Genomic DNA, 15,131 nt, shown 5'->3' with positions numbered 1-15,131 from the left:
CGGGGTGGGGGGGGGGAAGGGTGGGGGAAGACTCCTAGAGACACTGAGATAGATAGAGTCGGGACATCCAAAGAGAAGGAAGGGGTCTCATATAAACAGAGGAATGGAGGCCAGGGCTAAAGTAGAAAGGACCCAGAGGCAGACAGGAGCAGTCGTAGAGACCCTAAGAAATAAAGAAATAGAGCCCGCTTGGTTTGTTGCTGAAGAGCACCTATAACCGCAACATTTAGAGGGCTGAGGCAGGAGGATGGCCAGTACAAGGAACACCTGAGCTGTAGCCAGGGGTATCTACAAAACGCCAGAGGGTGGACAGTCCTGCGTAGTTACACATACTTATAACCCCAGGCTACTTTAGGAAGCTGAGGCAGGGGGATTACGGTGAGTTTGAGGCCAACGTGGGCAAGAGAGTGAGTTCAAAGCTTAGTTTACCGTATGGGATGATATCGTGTGTGCGCGCGCGCGTGTGTGTGTGTGTGTGTGTGTGTGTGTGTGTGTGTGTGTGTGTGTGTGAGAGAGAGAGAGAGAGAGAGAGAGAGAGAGAGAGAGAGAGAGAAGAAGAAGAAGAAGAAGAAGAAGAAGAAGAAGAAGAAGAAGAAGAGAAGAAGAAGAAGAAGAAAAGAAGAAGAAGAAGAAGAAGAAGAAGAAGAAGAAGAAGAAGAAGAAGGAGAGCCAGAGAAGCAGGGGATCTTTAGAGACCACGGGATCGGGAGGGAGATGCAGAAAGGATAGGCTCTCCGGAGCCAAGTGCGGGGAGACTGAGGCAGCGGAGCGGTCACCCAAAGGTCTTGGACCTGCTAAAGGGGAGAATGGGAACCGAGGGGCAGCAACCCACCTGCGCGGAGGCTGAGCTAGGCGACCGGCGTCTGCGACTTGACTCTCTGCTCTGCGTAGCGCGGGACCCGGCGGGCGCCCCCGCGGGGCAGAAGAGCAGCGACAACCCCTGGCCCGCGGCTGGAGTCTGAGCCCAGGCCCCGCCCCAGCCAGGCCAGGCCCGGCCCCCCGTTAACCCCTCCTCTGCCGTTCCCCTGCACCCCACCGAGCTCCCCCCCCAGCCCAGCCCCAAGGAACTCAAACCTGGAGACCTCACCTGCTGCTTCAGAGAAGCATCCCGTTAACCCCTTCCCTACCCTCCTTCTTTGAAGAGCGCCCCTCCCTGCAGGGCTCAGTTAAATAACCTTCTCCTTGTCCCCCTAAGGGACCGAGAACAAAGGGGGGGGTGTCTGTTAAGGGGTCAGTAAACTGTCTCAGCAGACAGAGGTGATTGCTTGCTACTAATTCTGAACTCAGACCCCAGGGCACACCCGACGGAAGTTGTCTTCTGACCTCCACACTGTCCGGGCGCCACACACCCCCATCGATAAATAAGCGTAAAACTAAAAATTCTGCCGGGCGTGGTGGCGCACGCCTTTAATCCCAGAACTCGGGAGGCAGAGGCAGGCGGATCGCTGTGAGTTCGAGGCCAGTCTGGACTACAAAGTGAGTCTAGGACGACAGCCAAGGCTACACAGCGAAACTGTCTCCAAAAACCAATAAATAAATAAAATAAATATAAAAATCTAAATGCCGGTATCAAGATCCAAAGGTAAGGAACCTTGAGAGTCAGGTCTTGCCTCTGTTTGCTCCCGAGTCAGAGGGGTCAGGCAAGGTCCTTTTCTCATGACGTCACTACCATCGAATTTGTAAAGAGGTGTCATTCTGGGTTAGTGGTGTGCACCTGTAATCTCCCAGCGCTTAGGAGGCTGGGGCTGGAGGATTGCTGGGAGTTTGAAGCCACAGTGGGCTAACCACTGAGGTTCTACCTTTTAAAAAATGTTTCCGGGCTGGAGAGATGGCTCAGTGGTTAAGAGCACCGCCTGCTCTTCCAAAGGTCCTGAGTTCAATTCCCAGCAACCACATGGTGGCTCACAACCATCTATAATGTAACCTGATACCCTCTTCTGGGCTGTCCTGTACATCCCAGCCTGCCTTTCTAGAAGCGTGTTGTTTCCAAAGACCCCCTCAGTTTGCAACGACTGTACTTTTCAGTCTTTTCCCGGTTATCCTAGGTTATCGGCCTCTCTGGTAGGAGGAAGCCATTCTTGTGTTGGGGTTGATTACTGTTGTATGTACCCGTTTCCTAGAAGTGATAGAAGTGAACTCCCCGTTGTTTTCAGGAATTGTGCAAGGGCTGCAAACAGCTGCATTGCCCCCTCCCTTAAAAAAAAAAAATCACGGCTTTCATTTCCTGCACAAATTAGTGCTGACAGTTCATTGTAGACGCGGGGACTTCTGATCCACCGAGCATTCAGACGGCCAAAAACAACAGCAGTAATGATTTACAAATTCTGATTTACATAGATATTTTTATCTTGAGTGCTGAGGAAGATGGAACCAATGGACCAATGAGCTACACATACTGGGCAAGAGCTCTGTCACTGAGCCACGCCCCCAGCCCCTCACTGGGGGATTCTAGGCAGGGGCTCTACCACTGAGCCACACCCCCAGCCCCTCACTGGGGGATTCTAGGCAGGGGCTCTACCACTGAGCCACGCCCACAGCCCCTCACTGGGGGATTCTAGGCAGGTGTTCTGTTACTGAATATACCACTCAGTGTTAAGTTTGTGTGTTGTAGTTTGAGAGACAATTCTACTGTGTAACCCTGGCTGTCCTGGGATTCAGAGATCACTTTATTCTGCCTTCACAGTACTTAGATCAAGGATGTGTGCCACCATACATGTGTCTGTGAGGATATATGTGCCCATGGAAGCCATTTTAGGCAGTTCCTCAGGAGTCATCTTGGACTTTTTCCTTCAGCTAGGGCTTCTCTGTGTAGCCTTGGCTGTCCTCAAACTTAGATTTCTCCCGCCTCTGCCTCCCAAGTGCTAGGATTAAAGACATGCCTAATTAAAATCCTTGTTTACTTATCACTATTGTGCGTAAGGACCCGTTGGGAGTTGGGGTGAGTGTCTCGGTGCACATGCGGAGGTCAAAAGACAACTTTATGGAATTGGTTCTTTATTTTCACTTTCACTGGGTTCAAGAGATCAAACTCAGGCTCGACAGCAAATGGCTTTACCCACCAAGTCATTTCAACAGCTACAATATGCCACACTTTTAAAAAAAAAAAGATTTATTTATTTATTATGTGTACAGTGTTTTGACTGCATGTAGGCCTGTACTCCAGAAGAGGGCACCAGATCTCATTACAGGTGGTTGGGAGCTACCATATGGTTGCTGGGAATTGAACTCAGGACCTCTGGAAGAGCAGTCAGTGCTCTTAACCTCTGAGCCATCTATCTATCCCAATATGCCACACTTTTAAAGAATATTTATGGGTGTTTTGGCCTCATGTATAAGTCTGTGCACTATGAAACTGCAGTACCTGTAGCTGCCAGAAGAGGACATCAGATCCCATGGAACTGGAGTTACAGACAGTTGTGAGCTGCCATGTAGGTGCTGGGAACAGAACTTGGGTCTCCTGGAAGAGCAGCCAGCTCTCTCTTTTAACTATTTATTTTATGTACATGAGAGCTCTACTTTTTGGGAGTTTTGTTGTTGTTGTTGTTTTGTTTTTGTTTTTGTAGCCAGGGTCTCTCTGTGTAGCCTTGGCTGTCCTGGACTCGCTTTGTAGACCAGGCTGGCCTTGAACTCACAGCCATCCTCCTGCTTCTGCCTCCTGAGTGCTGGGATTAAAGGTGTGAGCCACCACTCAGGCGAGTGCTCTGTTTTCATGCATACCAGAAGAGGCGATTCCCTTGAGATTTCCTTACCAGGTGGTCGCTGGGATTTGTACTCGGGACCTCTGGATGAGCAGCCAGTGCTCAATCTCTGAGCCTTCTCTCCGGCCTCACACCCACAAGCACTCTACTGAAAGCCATCTCCTCAGTACCACGCTCTCGCTTTTATCACCACAGAATAGTTTTCACCCATTCTACACCTTTGTACACATCAAAGAACTTAAAATAAAAGGGGGGGGGTATAGTAATTACCACTGTGTGGCTTTGGCCTCGGATGGGTGACCTCCCCTGACCTCCTCCTCCCCGGGCCGGACCGGTCCAGTCTTTCAGGGAACTTGATGGGCACAGGGAATGAGATGGTTAACCATGGAACCACAACACCAGAGACTTAAAAGGACAGGTCCAAGGCAAGTGTCATGGTAACCTTATCCAAACCCCCAAAAGATGAGACACTGTTTCACACAGCCCAGGAAGGAGGACCTTGAACTTCAACAGAGCTCAAATTCCTTCATCCTCCTGCCTCCACTCCAGAGTGCTTGGATTACAAGTGTGAGCTACCACAGCCCGCTTCTGAAAAGCAATTCGGGAGCATCCAGTGGCGGGGATAAGGGTTCCCCCTCTTCTGGCGAACCCTAAGTTTGCCGCAACTCAGCCCGACTCGTGGCAAGCGAAAAGGAAGCTCCTTTCTGAGCGTGGCTGGGAGTATTTAGAGGGACAGAGAGGCTGGAGAGCACCTGAGGCCAAGAGGCCATCGTCACCCAAGGCTACAAATGCGGCCTGCTGAATGGAAACTCTCCCCCTACTCTCAGACTGGGTGGAGGGCATTCACAAGGCAGTTTCTCACGACCCAGCTCGGGGGGGGGGGGGCGGGGGAGACAAAGGTCAAAAGCGACTCTAAGACAACGCATGGAGAATCACTAGCAATTTTCCAACTGGCTTTTCAAGGGATATTTTTCCATGCAGGTCCAAACATGACCACAAGGGGGCGAAGGAGCATGAAGAGCCACGAAGGAAAAGCTCTTGTTTCTATCCCAGTCAGCTTCTCAGATTAGAATGTGGGAGCCCTTGGGATGGTGGTGGGGGTTGTGGGGGAAGGAAAGAAGGCTTGACCCAAGAACGTCAGAAAATAGGCCTTTAAAAACTTAGGAGCTGGGGCTGGAGAGATGGCTCAGTGGTTAAGAGCGCTGCCTGCTCTTCCAGAGGTCCTGAGTTCAATTCCCAGCAACCACATGGTGGCTCACAGCCATCTATAATGTGATCTAACACCCTCTTCTGCAGATAAAGCACTCATACGCAATAAATAAAATAAATATTTTTTAAAAAAACTTAGAAGCTGGCCTGGAGAGGCGGCTCAGATGCTAAGAGCACTGACTGCTCTTTCAGAGGTACTGAGTTCAATTCCCAGCAACCACAAAACCATCTATTATGTGATCTGATGCCCTCTTGGCCTGCAGGTGTACATGCAGAGCACTGTAAATAATAAATAAATCTTTTTTTAAAAACCCAACACTTAGAAGCTTGAGCCAGGCACGGTGGCACACGCCTTTAGTCCCAGCACTTGAGAGGCAGAGGCAGGCCAATTGCTGAGTTGGAAGCCAGCCTGGTCTACAGAGTGAGTCTGGGACAGCCAAGGCTACACAGAGAGACCCTGTCTTGAACCTCACACATACACACTCTGTACGAAAACAAACTAACAAACAACAACTTAGAAGCTGGGTGGTGGTGGCACACATGGTTTGGTTGGTTTTTCTTAGTAGGGTTTCTCTAACACTTTGAGGTTTTTTTGTTTTGTTTTGTTTTATTATTGGTTTTTGTTGTTGTTGTTGTTTTTGTTTTTTTGAGACAGGGTTTCTCTGTGTAGCCTTGGCTGTCCTGGACTCACTTTGTAGACCAAGCTGGCCTTGAACTCACATTGATCCACCTGCCTCTGCCTCCCTCAATGCTGCGATTACAGGCATGCACCGTCATGCCCAACTGGTAGCACACACATTTAATCCCAGCACCCAGGAGGTAGGGGCAGAAGGATCTCCGAATTCAAGGCCAGCCTGTTCTACATAGTGAGCTCTGGGCCAGCCAGGACGATGAAGGGAGACCTTCTCTCAAAAAAAGGCAAACAAAACAAAAAACTTGAGGCTATGTTGGGATGGTGGCTCACACTTGTGACCCCAGAACTTAGACAGTGGAAGCAGCAGGCTCAGGTCCACCCTCAGGCGCACTGGGATTGCACATAGCACCTGGCTCTTCACATGGGTGTTGGGGATCTGACCTTGGGGAACCTCAGACTTGCATGGTGTTGCCAAAATTCCTTCCTGGGAGGAGTCACAGGCAAGTCATATCCCCCTCCTCCTGAGGTCCCACGACACATTCCACCAAAGTTCACATGGGGAATCGGTGAGGTTTTGGGGGCTTCCCTAGAGAGCCCTAGTGAGGGGTCACCCCACCCTGCAAAGTTAACCCAGCAGGGTTGATGGTCATCCATGCATAAATACAGTGTTCCCCACCCCCCCCACCCCCCCACCCCCGTCTCCTGTTCTCTTCTGAGGTCACTTGCAGCTAGGACAGAGTTGTGTGCCACAGCAGGTAGGGAGTGCCTGGCTACTGGGGGTGGGGGTTGGGGGGCAAGCAGATTTAAAAGTCCAGTTGAGACAATCCTTTTGAAAGAAAACACAAGTCACTCCCCAAAATGGCAGTTGCAGAGCTGGGGATGGCCACGCCCCCCTGCACACGCGCCCCCGCCACCCCCCCAAGCAAGCACGGTACACTCTAAGCCATTTCCAAGGCTTTTTGAGGAGTTTGCTGTTTGGTTGCTTGGTTCGTTTTTTGAGACTAGGCTGGCCTCAAACTCACAGCTATCCACCTGCCTCTGCCTCCCGAGTGCTGGAATTAAAGGTGTGCGCCACCACGCCCAGCTCCTTTGAGGAGTCTGAACTCAACAGTCTTTGGCCATAACACCTTCAACTATTCAAACTAACTCTAATCGCCATTCAGTGAACGGCACCCACACTCCTGCTTCCATACCGGAACTGGAACTGGCCTAGGAGACAGTATGGAAGTGACCATTAAAGTCAGTGAAAGAGACACAGATCTGTCCCCAGTAGAGATACCCAATGGTGACAATGGTGACATGGCCTGTGACAGGGACCAGCAGGTGGCTGGAACCCCAAGAAGGCTTTTTAAAAAAAGATTTATTTATTTATTATGTATACATTGCTCTGGCTGCACATACACCTGCACACCAGAAGAGGGCATCAGATCACATTATAGATGGTTGTGAGCCACCATGTGGTTGCTGGGAATTGAACTCATGACCTTTGGAAGAGCAAACAGTGCTTTTAACCACTGAGCCATCTCTCCAGCCCCAAAAAGGCCTTATTAGAAGACGACAACACATGTTACAGCCCCCACTTGGGGCAGTTCCTTCTTTGCCCTTGTGCCTTGTGAAGGTCTGTCTGCTGCCCCTTCCAGGGACTCCTACGATGCCACCTTGGTCTTTCTCCAGCCACACAGAGTCAGCACGTCCCTTCCCATGAGGTAGTGTTGAGGTTGTCTTGGTTATCAGTGTACCCCAAACCATGTACACACACACACATACACTCATGCGCACACACATGCACAGATACACATATATGTGCACACATGCAACCACACACACGTGTGCATACACCCACCCATATACACGCATGTATACATACACGTTTGTACTTGTGCAAACATGTACACAGGCATATACACATGCTCACAGACACTCAACATAATATGCACATGCATGCACACCCACATGCAAACATATGCACACATGCCCACACACACACACACACACACACACACACACACACACACACACTCCACATATAAATGCTGCTTACAGAATTCATTTACTTACTTACTTCCACTTACTAGTGGGAGGAACATTTCATTCCTGGCCAGGCTTTGGCAGGGCAGTGCTCTCAGACTAGCAGGTTGGAAGTTCTGTGTATTCCTCAACTGCTCTTAGTGTCCATGCGTGCGTGCATGTGCGTGTGTGTGCATGTGTGTTTGTGTGTCTCTGTGTGCATGTGTGGGGGTGTGCATGCGTGTATGTCTGTGTACATGTGTGTGTGTGTGCATATGTGTTTGTGCGTCTCTGTGTGCATATGGGGGTGTGTGCATGTGTGTATGTCTGTGTGCATGTTTGTGTGCATGTGCGTGTGTGTGTGCATGTGCGTGTGTGTGTGCATGTGCGTGTGTGTGCATGTGTGTGTGTGTGCGTGTGTGTGTGTGCGTGAGCTGTGGGGAGGTTAGAGGACAACACAGGCATATACACATGCTCACAGACAACATAATATGCACATGCATGCACACCCACATGCAAACATACGCACACATGCCCCCCCCCCCCCACATTCCACATATAAATGCTGCTTACAGAATCCTTCTTTCTCTGTGGGTTCTGGGAGCAGAACTGAGGTCACCAGGCTTACATACTGAGCCACCTCACAGGCCCTCTCCGGCTTAATTTTTTTTGAGACACAGGGTTTCTCTGTGTAGCCTTGGCTCTTATAGACTCTCTTTGTAGACCAGGCTGGCCTTGAACTCACAGCGGTCCGCCTATCTCTGCCTCCCTGAGTGCTGGGATTAAAGGCGTGCGCCACCATCACCTGGCTAACTTGCTCCAGGTTTAAGTAAGAGAGGCTGTGGCTCTGAGCCAGTGCTGGAAAGACGGCTCTTCCAGAGGTCCTGAGTTCAATTCCCAGCAACCACATGGTGGCTCACAACCATCTATAGTGAGATCTGGTGCCCTCTGCTGGCCTCCGGGTGTACATGCAGGCAGAGCACTGTATACATGATAATGAATAAATACATCTTAAAAAAATAAAATAAAAGAGTACTTGTGGGTCTTACAGAAGACTCAGTTTGATTCCCAGCACTCACACACACACTGGGCAGCTCAAGACTGCCTGTAACCCCAAATCCAAGAGATCTAACGCCATCTTCTGGCCCCAAAGGGCAATTGCACACATTCCTACATACCCACACACGCCTACATATATAATTTATCTTAACAACCTTTTAAAAAAATACAGTGGTATGCTGCAGAAGACACTTGATTTTGACCTGTGGCCTCAACAACACACAGACACACACACACACACACACACACACACACACACACACACACACCCCAAATACATAGACCATACTCCAGACAGCTCAGTGCATAAGTCTGTATTTCTGGATGATATAAAAGAGTAAACTTAAAAAACAAAAACAAAAAACAATGCCCCCAAACAAACACCAATGGCTCCCCCAAGGCATAGTGGCCCATTCTTCCCACCCAGATAAACAGAGACTTCCGTCTGTCTGTCTGGTCCCCCACCCGCCCCCATAACCCCCTCTGCTATAGACATACTCTGGGTATATATTACTCTACTCCACAATAGATATCTCCCAAAAATAGACCTCAATCCCGCCGCAGCACTCTCCCTTGGCCCCCCGCACTCCTGTTTCAGACTACCCGCCACTGCAGCACACTCGTGTCTTTTCCCCCAGTGGTTAGGACCATGCTGTCATCCCACAAGAAGGCCACATTGGTCACATGGCTGCTGTGTCCACCGTATTTGTGGCTGAGGGCCTATAAGAAGGGGGAGAAATGGGGGGGAGGGGAGGTCAGATGGAAAATGTCACCTGGAGGCCTTTGTCATTTTCCTCTTCATAGACTTTAATTACATGGGGGGGGGGTGCTGCAGGTTTTTAACTGTATACTCCAGGTTGTCTTTGAGCTCACAAAGCCCTTGCTTCCTCTTTTAATTAAATTAAATTAAATTAACAGTCCTAGGGAGGCAGAGACAGGGGGATTGGGAATCCAAGGTCATATTTGGCTATATAGGGACACTGAAGCAAGCCTGGGCTACTTGAAACCCTCTTCCAAAAAATAAAATAGACACCCCCACACAGGAATGAATAGTGCCTCCAACCCCACACCCTCAGACCCTTCAGAGAGACTCACTCTCGGCTGACAGCAGGGATAGCTGAACAGGTGCACTTTGCCGAAGTCATCAGCAGAAACCAGCAACTTCCCATCATGAGAGCGAGCCACAGCGTTGATGTCTGTGCCATCTGCCCCCTCGGGCCAGATCCCTATAGACATGACAAGAGAAGTGATAAAAATCTGTCCGGAAGCTGGGCATGGTGGAAACAGAAGAAAAAAGTTCAAGACCTCCCCTGGAGGCTTATCTCAAAAAGTTAAATAAAAAGAAAGAAAGAAAGAAAAAAGCTGGGGTGTGGCTCAGTGGTAGAGCCCCTGCCTAGAAGCCCCCAGTGAGGGGCTGGGGGCGTGGCTCAGTGGTAGAGCCCCTGCCTAGAATCCCCCAGTGAGGGGCTGGGGGTGTGGCTCAGTGGTAGAGCCCCTGCCTAGAATCCCCCAGTGAGGGGCCGGGGGCGTGGCCTGACCCTCCAGGTCCCAGTTCAAATGGCTCTCCCTCCCAGGAGGCCCTCCTCAAAGACTTGTCCCAACACTCCTTTTCCAGTGCCATTTCACTTGTCCCAGCTAGTCCCTGTGTGGGTCACACTGTTGAGAGTGAGGCTGCCTTCCTCATTGAACTGTGAGCTCCGTAACAACAGAGATGGGACGTCACCACTATATCCTAGCACCGCCCAGGCCTAGACTTGGGGGACCTGCTGGAGCAGGTGGCCGAAGAAGCTAGCTTCAGAGTGGAGCCCTCTGAGTCAGGTGGGCCGCGCCCGCCATGCATCATTTCCTTAAAGCTCTGAGGGACTTCAAGTGGTCGCTTTCCCCTGCCCTTCCTCTTCGCCTAGTACCATCGCAGTAAAGGAGTGAGCTCCGCAGCCCGGAGGCCCGGCAACGGAAGACCATGAAAATCACAAGGCAGGGTTATGTCTCAGTGCTCCGGTCCTCTCAGTGGAAACTTCCCCGTTCCGGAACTTACCGAACACACCAAAACCCAACACACAAGTAGCGGTGGCCCACTCCACGTTTCTCACGGTGTCTGCACTGGTGATCTGCTTACAGGTGGCGGCGTCCCCTGGGGCAGACAATCGGGAGAGATATTCAGAGCCTGAAGGAGTACCATTAGCCAATCTATTTCCCGGATAACTCAGCACTGAGGTCCTAGACAGAGGGGTCGAAGGTCCCTGAACTTAGTTCTGTCTCTCTGGACCAGCCGACAGCTAGGTTTAGGGCGCTTTTATGCCAAAACCTGAGCTGGATACATTTGCATAAACACCTGCTGGCCATTGGTCAAAGTGGAAGGGAAATAACGGGCTGAAATGGGCCACCCCGGGAAAGAAACCATAAGCTAGAGATTGCTGGGTTCCAAATCGGATCAGCTCAGACAAGCTCTAGGAATGGGGAGCTGTACGCAAATCACACGCAAATGGGATGGCAGGAAAAAGGAATCCAGGGAGTGTCGGAGAACTCACAGTACAGAATCTCGTAATCCCCCGAGTTGGTGACAAAGCAGCTGCTGTCCTGGGCCCAGTCCAGGTGGGTGATAAAACTGGAATGGCCCTGCAGGGGACGCAAGGGTCACTTAGAGCATAGGAGAGGGCAGAGCCAGGGAAAGGGGACGGATTACATCTGGATTAGGAGGCAAAATACACAGCGAGAACACATTGGGCTAGAGGGAGGATACACAGGTCTTCTGAGGGCAGGGGCGGGGCCAGACTACCATGGGCGGGGCTGACAAAAAAGGGCTCTTAAGACAATGGCAATTTAGGACAAGTGGGCAGAACTCCACGGGGGTGGGGGCGGGAGCGGATAGGGTTTAAATGTGAGGGGAGAGGCTACACAGAGGTGCTATTGGGATGGGAGGAATAGGTTTAGGATGCGGGGGCGGGGCTACAAATGGGAGCGGGGCTTGGAAGATGAGGGTTGGGGTCTACACAAAGAAGGGGCGGCTTAGAACACAATAAGGAATGAGGATGGGGGCCAACTGAGACGCCTTGACATAGTCAGGGCAAGGAAAAAAAAAATCAGCTGCGTTCTCAAGCTCTTGCTCCCTTGTGGTAGAAAAACGGTTAATTTCACACCCCACTGGCCAGGGTGGTTGGCGCGGGCCCGGGGACCACTGCCCACTCACCGAGCACTTGCCCAGGCGGCTGACCTTGCGGCCACCCTGGTCCACCGTGTACACGTACACCAAGTTGTCGTGGGAGCCCACAGCCAGGTACGCCCCGTCTGGGGAGGGGGAGGGGCTATGAAGAGGCACCCAGACCCCGCCCCCTTCTCTCCCAGACTCCGCCCCTCCACCACAGTCCCCACCTCCCTCCATGACTAGCCCCTCCCCTCCCAGTCTGTACCCCTGAACCTCAGTCCCCAAGGCCCTGCCTCCCCAGGAGCCTACCTGGCGAAAAGCTGACCACAGAGATCTGCTCGTTGCCGTCTGTGTGGATGGCCACCAGGTCATGGGTGTCTGTATCCAGTAGCAGCCACCTTAAAAGAGGAGGCGTGATGGGGGAAGAATGAGCTGCTGTTGTTAAGGTAGAGAAGTTGGGGGGGGGGGCGGGGAGCCTGAAGGACAGATTAGAGCCTTCCAAATGCAGGACTAAGGGGGCGTGGCCACACTGCCATGGGTGGAGCCAGACAGTGGAGAAGTCAGGCCAGGCTACAAGTGGGAGTGGGGTGGGGGGTGGAAGGAAGATGAACACCACCACCTACAACGCCTTCATCTCTCACCTCCTCCCTCTTAGAAACCCCATGGTCTTTCAAATAGGTGGGCAGAACCCCACAAAGGGGTGGGAGGGTGCAGTGAATGCAAGGGGCGGGGCCAAGGACAGGCCCTCAGGAAGGAAGCCCCAGGGCCTCTTAAAGACAGGGCTTTGGGATAATAAACTGATGAGGACTCCGTCTATTCAGTAGTACCTGCCGGTCACTGTGCCCACCGCCAGGACAGAGCCGCTGGGGTGGAAGCCAGCCGAACGGGCAGGGTCCTGGAAGGGAAGGACAAAGGGCTGGGGTCCCAAAGTCCATGTAGGCCCACCCCAACCTCAGACTCAGCTCCTAGCATGGCCTGAGGTTCCCTCTGCCCAAGGATGCCTTTCAGAAACCGCCAGGAGCCATTCCCTTTCTTTCTTTCTTATGTATACAGCGTTTTGCCTGCATGTCCACCTGCCCACCTGAAGAGGGCACCAGATCTCATTATAAATGGTGGTGAGCCACCATGCGGTTGCTAGGAATTGAACTCAGGACCTTTGGAAGAGCATGTAGTGCTCTTAACCTCTGAGCCATCTCTCCAGTCCCTAGATGCCCTTCTTTTTTTTTTTTTTTTTTTTTTTTTGTTTTTTGTTTTTTGTTTTGTTTTGTTTTTCGAGACAGGGTTTCTCTGTGTAGCCTTGGCCATCCTGGACTCACTTTGTAGACCAGGCTGGCCTCGAACTCACAGCGATCCGCCTGCCTCTGCCTCCCGAGTGCTGGGATTAAAGGCGTGCGCCACCACGCCCGGCTAGATGCCCTTCTTAAAGAGTCCGTGTGTGTAGCTTTCGCCTGACGAACTAGCCCTGAAGTGTGAAAAGCGGCGGTTTCTGCAGAGCCCTCTGTCTCTGTTCCCATCCCTTAGTTACCTCGATGGTCCTGCTCCAGAGGGGTTGGTGGGTCTCTGAACTCCACAGATGCACCAACTTATCCTGCCCACCAGTCACAAACTGTGCCCGGCTAGGGTGCGTGGCCAGGCCCCACAGCTCTTCCACATGTCCCTGCAGGAGGAAGAGGGGGATGACGGGAAGGGCCGTTCAGCGGGCCAAGCCAGGCAAGCCCCTTCTGCTCAGGCACCCTCTTCCACCATGGGCTGACTCAGACCGCCCTGCAGCTTGAAATAAATCCTGTCCCTTTCCCAAACCCTTTGCTTTCTCCTTTGCATAATGGAAGGGAGGAGAGGGCGGCTCAGAATCTGACCTCAGTAGTGCCGGGTGTGTAAGGTGGCGCACGCCTTTAAGCCCAGCACTCGGGAGGCAGAGGCAGGCGTATCGCTGTGAGTTCGAGGCCGGCCTGGTCTACAAAGCGAGTCCAGGACAGCCAAGGCTACACAGAGAGACCCTGTGTGTGTGTGTGTGTGTTTGGGGGGGGGAGGTCCACACAGGCCCCATTCAACCTGGCTACACAACTCCCAAGTTTCAGCCCCTAAGGGCCTGGGAAGAGCTTAGTGACCTTTTCCTGAGCATAGAACTGAGAAGTCTAAGGTTACAAAGAGGACCTCAGCTCTCTTACTGATGGTGGAAGCCAGCCACCTAGTCAGCTGACCTCACTTTGGAACCTCCGTTTTTATTTTGTTTTGTTTGTGTGTGTGTGTGTGTGCGTGTGTGTGTGCTTCTGAGTGCAGAAGCCAGAACTCAGTGTTAAGTATTTTTCTCTATCTCTCACTCTTATTGCCTTTTAAATTTTTAAAAATTTATACTTATTTATTTTGTGGGTGTCATCTGGGTGCATTGTCAAGGCCTGTGTGTGGAGATCAAATGACAACTTGAGAGAGTTAGGTCTTTCCATCCACCATGGAGTCTCCAGGGATCGAACCCATGACTTGGTGGCTTGGTGGCAAGCGCTTTTACCCTCTGAACCAACTCACCGGCCCCTGCCTTGTTATTTTTTGAGACAGGGTCTCTCCCTGAACCTAGAATAGACAGGCGGCCTAGCAAGCTGTAAGGATCAGCCTGCCTCAGCCTCTCTAGTTCAGGGACTGCAGCTGTGTTATTGTCACACCCAGCTTTTTAACCCGTGGGCTCTGGGGAAATCAAGCTCAGGCCTTCATCTTTACACAGCAAAAAAAAAATTTTTTTTTAATGCCAACTGAACCATCTACCTAGCCCTGTTGGTTTTGGGGCCAGGGCTCCCCTGTCTTGTCAAGGCTAGGCTGGAACTCATAGCAATCCCCCTGCTTTCCAGTCTCCTGACTGCTGGGATGGATCCATGCCCAGCTTGGAGCCTCAGTTTCCTAGGCTATAAAATGGGGCCAATTATCCCATGTTCCTCAAAGCAGTGCTGTGCGCTCTGAGGATGTGAGTGGAGAGTGACACAGCAGCACAAACCTAGCACTCAGGATGTGGAGGCAGGAGGGTCAGGACTTCAAGGCTATCCTCAGGTGGGTAGCTAATTCAGGGCCAGCCTGGGCTACACAATACCTTGTCTCAAAAGTCAAAAAACAAAAACAGCCGGGTGGGGGGTGGCGGCGGCGCACACCTTTAATCCCAGCACTCGGGAGGCAGAGGCAGGTGGATCGCTGTGAGTTCAAGGCCAGCCTGGTCTACAAAGTGAGTCTAGGATAGCCGAGGCTACACAGAGAAACTTGGTCTTGAAAAAAAAAAAAAAAACTAAACAAATAAAAATAAAACAAAACAAAAAACAACAAAGAGCTGGAAATACAGCTCAGTGGAAGAGCCCTTGCCTAGAATCCCCCAGTGCCTCAGTGATGGGGTAGGAGCATGGCT

General features: G+C 51.5%; 1 protein-coding gene across 1 annotated transcript in view; it reads right to left on the bottom strand.

The window, feature by feature from the left end:
* Nucleotides 1-9,082: 9,082 nt before the first annotated feature.
* Eml2 (EMAP like 2) overlaps nucleotides 9,083-15,131 on the bottom strand; it is a 33,270-nt gene continuing 27,221 nt past the window's right edge. The window contains 8 exon segments of the mRNA XM_051162506.1: nucleotides 9,083-9,327; nucleotides 9,703-9,833; nucleotides 10,643-10,738; nucleotides 11,136-11,223; nucleotides 11,795-11,892; nucleotides 12,059-12,147; nucleotides 12,577-12,644; nucleotides 13,275-13,406. Of these exon segments, the coding sequence (XP_051018463.1) occupies nucleotides 9,202-9,327; nucleotides 9,703-9,833; nucleotides 10,643-10,738; nucleotides 11,136-11,223; nucleotides 11,795-11,892; nucleotides 12,059-12,147; nucleotides 12,577-12,644; nucleotides 13,275-13,406 (828 nt within the window). The 3' untranslated portion in view covers nucleotides 9,083-9,201.

This window comes from Acomys russatus, chromosome 19, assembly GCF_903995435.1.
Source record: "Acomys russatus chromosome 19, mAcoRus1.1, whole genome shotgun sequence".
Classification (NCBI taxonomy): domain Eukaryota; kingdom Metazoa; phylum Chordata; class Mammalia; order Rodentia; family Muridae; genus Acomys; species Acomys russatus.
Note: the sequence above shows the minus strand (reverse complement) of the source record. Positions and strands in the feature narration are given on the sequence as shown.